This window comes from Buceros rhinoceros, unplaced genomic scaffold (assembly GCF_000710305.1).
Source record: "Buceros rhinoceros silvestris isolate BGI_N320 unplaced genomic scaffold, ASM71030v1 scaffold6130, whole genome shotgun sequence".
NCBI lineage: Eukaryota > Metazoa > Chordata > Aves > Bucerotiformes > Bucerotidae > Buceros > Buceros rhinoceros.
The window spans coordinates 1-9,270 of NW_010390163.1; the positions used below are offsets into that span (position 1 = coordinate 1).

Here is a 9,270-nt window from a genome sequence, read left to right on the forward strand (position 1 = left end):
TTCTGTTTTGTTCCTATAGCTTCTGAAGACTGCTCTCCACCCTTGAATAGAGCATTTATGTCTCCATCCCTTTGTTTTCCTGAAGCACTTCTTTCAACCCTTTTCTCTTCACCACATTGTTTGAGTGGATTATAGATTAATTAGAGAGAGACTAACAGGTCAAAAAGAAAGATTCTTTGCCAATGAAAATCACTTCCTCCCAGAACAGGCTGATAATCCAGGGGAACATCGCTCATTGTGTGGCCTTAGATTGTTTTTTTTTTGTTGTTGTTGTTGTTGTTTGTTTTGGTTTTTAGCAAGTTAATTCCTCAAGTCTTTATTCGTAACTGAGGATTTGGAGAGGCTATTGAATATGCATAGCTTGGACATATATCCATACTTGTGGTTTACTACACTGTTCCAAATCTGTAGCAGAGCAACTCTGCTTTCCCTGAGACTTTTTTCCTGGTTAAGGTATATAGCAGGGTGTGTAAACCAATTAGTATCCAGTTAGTGGATGCAATCCCACCTCTGCTAGAAAAATTAGGGCCACACAACAGCCTAGCTCCTTTGGCACAAAGCTGGTCTTCCTCTGCTGCCACAGGCAGAGGCTGAGCTGGCAATTTCCTCACTGACTGTATTTTCATCAGCAAATACCAGTGTGTCAAAATGGAAGCATACCATGGGAGCACAACAATTTCAGCTGCTCTTTGTCAGTCTCCTGACAGCTCATCTGCCCATCTCCCCAGGCTCATAGAAGACCAGCTCCCAAGGCAACTGTCTGCCTTCTCTTTGGGCTGCTGCACCCCTCTTGCCCCAGGGAGATGGTGCTGCGGGGAAGCAACCAACCCACGAAGTTAGGACAACCTTGGAGCCAGGCAAAAAAGTATCAGTGCCTTCCTTCCTAAGCAAATCTATTTCTTCCCATCTCTGCGTCTTGTCAGAAATTTGAGAATCACAGTTACTGACCTTTCGTCTCACTGTGAGGAGGAGAGCGATTTCTTTTGTTTTCAAAAGCTTTTTTTTTTTTCCACAAACCTCTGCAGCCAGCTCTGATGATGCAACACCAGTTCTGCACTGGTGTTGACTGCAGGCATAACCAAAACATTGTAAACCTTTCCTAGAAAAGTGTTAACATTAAATGTGGGCTCTGCTATGGTAGCTTCTAATTTCTACTGCTCATGGAGGGGAAACTAGGGTCCATCAGATACTATTTTTCTTCCCTAGTTTAACAGTGTGGAAGAGATGCTTCTTCATGATGAAACATACACTCTGCTCACCATACTGAATCCTTTCTCTAAGGCTGGGCACAGATTTCTAACTGGACGTGGGGGTTACAAGACATGGCAGTGAGAAAGGCTGGTCGAGCTCAGGTGGTCTGGCATGCACAGAGCTAATACAATCCATCAAAATAAATCACTTCACAAATCTTCTACATTCATTCAGAAAAAAACTCCAACCTTTTCCTGCACTGAGTCCAGACCTTTGTTCTCTGATGAGGACAACTTGCTGGACAGAATGTTTTCTATATGTTGAAAGAAAAAGACAATGACATTTGCAGAGAGTACCTGAATGCCAGCCTGGAAGTTTGAGTTTTGGAGGAAACTAGGAACCGGGCTGCTGGCCTTAGTCATCCACTCTTCAGGATCTTTTACTTTCTTCCTGATGCTCTCAGCATCTCACAAAGATCAAATTCAAAAGGTCTGAGAGGTCACATGGAAAAAATCAACACCAGCTGGATCCCATGGTACACAATCTGTGCTACGTATATGGATTGTATATGCCAACGTGTATCAAGCTAATTCCCTGTGTGTCTCCTTTTGTTTCCTGTCCTCCAGGGAGCCTCTTCAAGCCTGGTGGTGAAGTTTGCAGACACTGACAAGGAGCGTACAATGAGACGCATGCAGCAAATGGCAGGACAAATGGGCATGTTCAACCCCATGGCCATCCAGTTTGGAGCTTATGGCGCCTATGCACAGGCAGTAAGTACAGACACTGGCTCTATGTATGTTCACAGGAACAGAAGAAGCACCTAGAGCTTCACAAAAACACACACAAGCAGAGGAGAAACAGAGCAGAGGAGGAACCCTTTATTTATCTGTTAAACTAGTTACACGACAGAACCAAGCTAAGTCATGCCACCCAGGGCAGACAAGGGCATCTCCCAGGCAAGTCTCAGAGGAGCAATAGCCAGTTCTCCCAGTAACCACACTGTGATCGTGTGTGCATCCATTCAAGACACCTGCTGTGGGGTCTAATCCCAATTTGAACTGTCTAATCCAAACACAACTAACTCTTTGAAGATCTGGATGAAATAGGCCTGAATTCACCTTATCCTTTTTCTCTGCCCCACGTCAGCACCATCTGGTGCCAAAGAAGGTTTGTAAGGGCACAAATGCCTTTCCAGCCCTCCTCTGCTACCAGTCCACAGGGACAGCCGAATGGGGAAGATGGCTCTGCTCCATTTGGCCAAGCCCTTGATGCACCATACATCATTGTGGGTACCTTTGGAATGACCACAGGATAAAATAGCAGCTGTTGACTGAAGTGCTTTTAGATTTGCAAAACCGTGCTAGATAATATTAAAATGGACAAGCAGATATATGCACACATCCTATCCTGGCGCCACAAAACAACATGATTTAAGCACACTGGGAAAACACATGAGCTATTTAAAGCAGTGTTGCACTGCCTAACTTCAGGTATCCTCGTTACACACCAAACCTGGACTCTGGGGCCCTAAGAAAAAGTGACTGTACAGAGAGCTGGGCTCTTGACAAAGCTCTGAAGTGGAAACCTCTGGCATAAGTACCTTTCTGTAGGCTACAATTAACAAGGACCTGCAAGACAAGATCTGGTTCAGGTAACCCGGTCTCTCTGCCAGAGGCAGGCAGAAGTGATCCCTGCAGCAGGCAGACACAATACTGCCAGATGACTTTGGCTGCTTTATCTGGAGCAGATTTGCAGGCAGTGACAGGGCATCCAGGGGCTTCATCTATTTAGTGGTAAAATGTGGCCCTCTTGTAGTCTGTGCTAGATTTGCATACAGGAGGAAAGTATCATTAATCTCCTTTTTCAGAGTAGCATCTTCCCGAATGAGAGACATCAAATGCTTCCCCTTAGGTACACGGGGCCAGCTCAAACTCCAGTGTACCCGTACTCCCTCCAGCACACTGACCACGAGGCTGTGCTTTCTTCCCCACTTATTTCTTTCTCGTGTTAGTATGGATTTCCCATCACATCCACATGTTTTTGGTTTTTTTTTTTTAACTTGAGGGTCTTGAAATTTCTGTCCTCTGCTGAGTGTCCTGTTGAACTCTCGGTACAACCCAGCCCTCCCCTCACATGAGCCATGCAGAGTCATGAGAAGGTGCTGTAGAGCTCCACAGATGTTCCCCCTCTCCTACCAGCTGCACTTCTGGTGTTATTCTGGACTTCTTTTATTCTCTCCTCACTAGATAAATTCCTTCCATTTTTCCCTCCTCACTTTTTATGCCCAGTCAAAGACAGGCCTTGTCTCTTCCTTTGTCTCCCACTCCCCTCTCATATATTAGCTGTCCCCTCCTCAGCCTGGCTGTGCTTATGGGCAGGGGAGGCTGCAGGAAGACGAAAAGAGGCAGTAAATCATGGACGAGCCCAGGTCAGTGGCCAGAAGCCTGGTGGAGGGGTGTACCGTCTGTGCCCCATGTATAAGAGGAATTAACAGGAAGCAGCACATGTGCAGCTTGGGACAAACGTATGAAGAGGTTGTCAGGCAGACAAAGCTACACTACAGGCATTGATCAGACAGCTGAAGAGGTGGCAAAGACACCACTGTCCTGATACTCTGGTCCAAAAACTCTTCTCACACAATTTTTAATCTAAAGTAATTCTTCTACTTGCCAGCCAACTTTTATCCTGATGTATAAAGGAGAATGCAGTCTGCACCTTTACACCGCAAAAGTTCCCTCCATCTATTTCTCACCAGATAATACAGGACATTATGAGGGTAGGGTGCTTGAGTGAGGATTTATTGCTCAATGAAGAGTGAAAATTCCTGGATCTGTTCCTGCTACACTGGAAAGCAATTAATATTTTCCTATTAATATCTGTGAAAACAGGATTGGACTCATCCTCTTTTTTTTTTTTTCTGGTAAATATGCTAATAAAGGGGAAAGAATAAGTTTTAGATCTTGACCCATTGGATATGACAAGCTGGTGACACCAATTACCCTGGGGACTTCAGAGCTGTCTAAATGATGGGATCACATTTCTGTGTGGTGCCTGTACACCCAGAGCGTGCTCAGATGCTGTCTCTCAATCAGCCTCCCAATCTGTGTCTCTCCCTGTCTGCTTCATCTCACAGTCTCACACAAAAGGGAAGAAAGGGAGCGCTGAGGCTCTGTGACGATCCCTCGGTCCTGATTAATCTACCTCAGACTGCTGGCTCTTAGATATCAGGGTGATTGGCACCTCAAAAATGCCAGCAGGAGATGGAAGGATCGATATGGAGGAAGGGAAAGGGGGGGCAGTTTTACTCAGCCCAAACTGAAGTTGAAGAGCTAAGGCAAGTCAAGAGGAGGGAAGGTGAAACAGTGAAAATGCAAGAGCAGGACAGTGATGACAGCTGATGCCACTGCCACCAGCAACTCGTGTGACCTTGAGTGAATCGTTTGACCTCCTGGTCTCATTTCCCCATGTACAAATAAAGCTGATGATCAGATTTATTTATTTTCCCTTCGCCTTCAGGGACACAGCTCTCTCTTGTGCTGTCTCTCCCTGGGTTTTCACACAGGGTTATGAGAGGAACACAAGTTTAAGAACTGCCTCAGTGCTTAGTAGTAAGACCAGAACTAGCATGAGACACTAGGCTCTCCGATTTGTGCTCATAACCTGCCTTCCCCGCTAACACAAGCTTGACTGATTTCTCCATGCAACAATTCCCAAGCAATCCCAAGAAAGCTAATTAATCAATAGTTTCTAATGGTCTGTGCCCATGGAGGAGTTTTCCAAGACCCCTGGGCAGTAGTTTCTTGCTGAATCTCCCCTAGAGAGGCATCATGCACATCACTGAGACTGGATTAGCTTCTGCAGAAAGGTGTCCGTGCATCAACGTGGACAGTGCAGTAGAAACCCGCATGGTAGAGTTGTTTGAGATATTACTGGGCAGCTGCGGATTTGCAAACCCAGCAGCACCACTGAGGAGAGGTGAAGACACTTTCAGACTGATAGCCATTGTTGTTGCCACAGGGCTTTGGGCCCCAGTTCCTCTTTAAGTCACCTCCTCTATAGATCAGCAGATGACCATGTCACAGTTCACTCCCTGCCTCTGCTCACTGCCAAGCCACTCAACCCCAGCTTAAGCAACTTTAACCTTGACTGATAGCAGCAACGGCCTTACATCAGCTAAGCAACTAGTGCTTGGGTTCATCAGCCATATGGCCTCAGCTTCAGAAGTAAAAAAATTCAGGAAGCAGAGGGAGTTCTCCTCTGTGTGTGGTTTTGCCTCCCCTCCTCATGTGCCACCTGCAAGCAGACCAGACAAAGCTTGGCAATAACCCTGTGTGCTGTTTCAGTGACACAGAAAGTCACATTAGACCCACCTCACCTCTTTTGTATGCAGCTCAAGGCAAGTCAGGTTTCATAGCTCCCTAAAGATCCCAGAGCCCCTATACTAATTTTTTCCAAGGTTTTTTGATTGTTTGAGGTTTTTTCTTTTCAGCAGTGTCTTCCTATACTCATTTAACTTCCCCCTTTATGGGGCAATTTATTTATTTTAGTTCACATTTGTATAGGGCATCAGCCCTTTTTATTGTCAGGTTACTGTGGATCTACATCAGCTGGTTATTGATAGCTATTTCTGCAGTCTCAGAACCTCCTTCAGCTGGAGGTATAGATCTGAGCTCGGCCTGGAGATTAGGAGACTGATTCTAGATGGCACCAGCTTTGATTTGCTGCCAGTTGAGAACGAACCTGCAGGCTCAGAGTAGCACAGCACACCTTCTTAGACTCTGGTGAGTGGTGGGGTGGCCAACCCAAAGACAAAAAACAAACCAGATTATGAGCAGTGGTAGTATAGTTCTGGCCCAAATAAACAACGGTGGCAAAAGTTCCTGGAGGTCTTCTTTCTATGAAGAAAATGGCAAATAGCGGCTATCTCATGTTGCTGCTGCCCCTCCATGCAGAAAAGGAAATGTGCACAGATCAAAAAAGGGTTGGGAAGATGGGAAAATGCAGAAGAGCAAAGCAAGAACAAAGGAAGGAGCCTTGGAAAGTGACAGATACTGTATAAATTATTTAATTTTTAAATTATTTAAAATAAGATCAAAGTCATAAATCAAGTTTGCATAAAAAATGGGGTGGGAGTGTTAGCCACGGTCTCCTGGCCAAATTCCAGCCGTGGGACTGATTGCATCCTGCAGCAGGGGATAGCACAGAGTTAGTGAGTAAAAACAGACAGATGGGGACAGAGGCAACACAGGCAGTGGTAACATTTGCTCTCCATCCTGGAGCAAGACCTTTCACATCAGTAAATCCCAGCTCACCTCTGAAAAAGTACAAATGGCTGCAGCCTTGAACTGCAGACAGTAACTGCAGCATATCTGGGAACATCCAGCACAGCAAAGTCCTCAGTCATCATCATAAGTGGTCACCTTGGGAAGTTAGGGTAGCAGTGACTACCATGCTGACCATAAAAGCCTAGGTGCCCCCCTCTGTCTCATTGTCCCAGCTTCTGTGGAGATAAAAGAATATTCCTACTAAATGGTCTGAGGTAGTGCTGAAGGGAAGAATTGATTCTTCCAATATTTATTCAATTCATACTGTGAAATTATTTTGGAAATATACATTAAAAATTTCAGCTAACCCTATGAAAACAGGGAAAAATTACTGAATATAGACTGTCTTCTGCATTTAGTGGTCATTGTATTTAAAAGACCAAAATAGGACTGTACATTTGGTAAATACTACCTCTTATGCAAATCACCTGGTATGATCTGTTCCAGAAGAGAAAACTGTTTTGAAGCCACAATATTTTGTAGCAGGGCTAATATCATATTTCTGTTCATCAGCTCTCTGATAATTCAGAAATAATGAACAATCAAGTTTGGACTCTATATAATTTTTTTTTCTTCTTGGGTTTTCTGGTTTTTTCCACAATTTTCAGGAAGTTAGAAAGCCAAACTATTGTGTATTTATCTGGCTTCAGAAAGACACTAAGACACAAGAATCACGTGAATCCAGTGTTGCATATTTCCTTATTTTTTTTTTAAATCTTATTTAAATTGATTTTTTTTTCAAAGCAGATATTTCTGTTTTCAAGAAGACATTTAAAATGTCTGAAGGACTGTTCTGATATTTTTACAGAGTATCTTCTGTTTGTTTGAAGTCTTGGAAGATATTTTTGGTTTTTATTTCCCAATGGCTAGTTAGGTAAAATAGATGTGAATTTGTCAATTCTGTGACTTTACCAAATCAGAGTCCTCTTACTGCTTGATTGATCACTTTACTTACCTCTTTCTATCACAGGATACCATGAGGATTAATTAGCTAAGTGTTTGTATAGATCATTAGAGGTGGGAACTGTGGGATGCTGTTGTTTCTTTTATTATTATTACTGAATAAAGAATAAGTCAAACAAAACATCATGTGGTTCAGAGACAAGGATAGAAAATAACATTGAATAAAATGAGAAGGTCATCAGATCATTCAGAGTAAGCCTTCTCCAAGGGCAGTGATCATGCTATTTCAAAAAGAACACACCAGAAATAATCCTTCCCTCTCCTTTTCTCCTTCTTCAGTTTCACATGTATTCCTTTTGGAGGCTGGGGAATGCAGGGTGTAGCATTCTTGTCCTATTTCTAGCAGGAGATGTCGGCCTTGAGAAAGTTCCTTCACCTCTCTGTGCATCTGTTCCTCCTGTAAGGACACTATTTCCCTTCCTTGAGTGTGGTTACACTGTTCTGTCATCAAACATAGCCACCCAGAGCCAGAGGGGGCTGTCCCATCCCCAGCCCCATCTCTGGCCACATGTCCTCACCCCACACCACACAGGGACCTAATTCTGAGAGGAAAAATGACAGTAAGCATGACATGTGTGCTGCATGGTTAATACCCTGCTGGTGGTGTTCCTAAGCTGGTGCTCAGCAGTGTGGGGTATGCCTCTGTCCTGGTGCAAATGTAGCAACAAAACATGAACAGAGAGTTGTGCATCAGCAAGCTCTTGCTTTGGTGAAGCTGTGCTGCAAAACTTCACTCCTTGCTGTTTTTTACCTCAATCTCCCATGCTAGAACAGGGTGGATAAACCTGTGGAGGTGCCTATCTGTCCACTGATGACGGAGCTGGCTGAAGTTTAACCTCCTCAATCTGAGGTTGCAAAAAGTTGTGTGAGATATCACTCCCTCTTGATCAGCCATCACTGCCACCCTTTCCCATGCTATGGATGGCCTTATTAGTGCCTCTCCAGCTGCCCCATCAGCATTGGAGCAGGGACTTTAGCTCTTGAGATGCTGTCCATGGATATGGCCCAGTTTGGTGGCCTCTCCTGGTCTCCTCAGATGATAAGTAATTGAACAAAAGTAAAGACCAAGTCAGAAGAAAGATGGAACAAATGTCAAAAATTGGATGGGATAAAGCTGTAAATGCTGAGGCAAAGATCATGCTGAGGAAGTAAGAGAAGCAAAAGGAAATACGTCCTTCCAGCTGGGAAAGTGAAAAGCTCCTCTCTGTCCCCTTGGATCAGTCTGAGATAATAAGGCTGCTGCCTTTCTGATTAGTGCTCTGTGGCCCCAGCCCAGGCAGAGAAAATCTGCATTTCAAATGGCATATTTTAAAGTACACAATACCCAGGAGCCCTGCTGCTATTGATTTGCCTCTGGTGGGGTCACTGCCTCACTTTCTACAGCTTTATTAACTGGGACCATATGCTGGGCCTCTTTCAAAGTGAAAGGAGAGTGGGTGGGACATTTGTCTTCAGGGGGAGCTGGAGAAGGAGTGGGGTGACTTTTATTGGAAATGCCCCAGAGGTTTTGTAAGGGAGACTGGCGACCCTTACAGGACTTGCCCTCCTTTCGTAAATTTCCCTGGAGGCAGTCTGGGTGGAAGGAGGTAGGTTTACGCTGTCAGCTTCTTTCAGGGTGACTGAGTTCCCATCCTCCCACCCCGCGATGCTGCTGCACTCAGCCAGGCTGCGACCACCAGCCCCTGGGCTGAGAAGGACCCCTCACCTCTTTCCCCTTAACTTTTATACCTGAGCACCTCCAACCAGAAAGTGAAGGACATGAATGGGAAATGTGACTGCATAAGGATAGCAG

The 9,270-nt window shown here is 44.7% G+C and overlaps 1 protein-coding gene across 1 annotated transcript in view; it reads left to right on the forward strand.

The window, feature by feature from the left end:
• Positions 1 to 1,817: 1,817 nt before the first annotated feature.
• CELF4 (CUGBP, Elav-like family member 4) overlaps positions 1,818 to 9,270 on the forward strand; it is a gene marked incomplete at its 5' end in the record, with an annotated part of 58,756 nt that continues 51,303 nt past the window's right edge. Inside the window, one exon of the mRNA XM_010136742.1 lies at positions 1,818 to 1,961. Within this exon, the coding sequence (XP_010135044.1) occupies positions 1,818 to 1,961 (144 nt within the window). The remainder of the gene's footprint in view (positions 1,962 to 9,270) is intronic.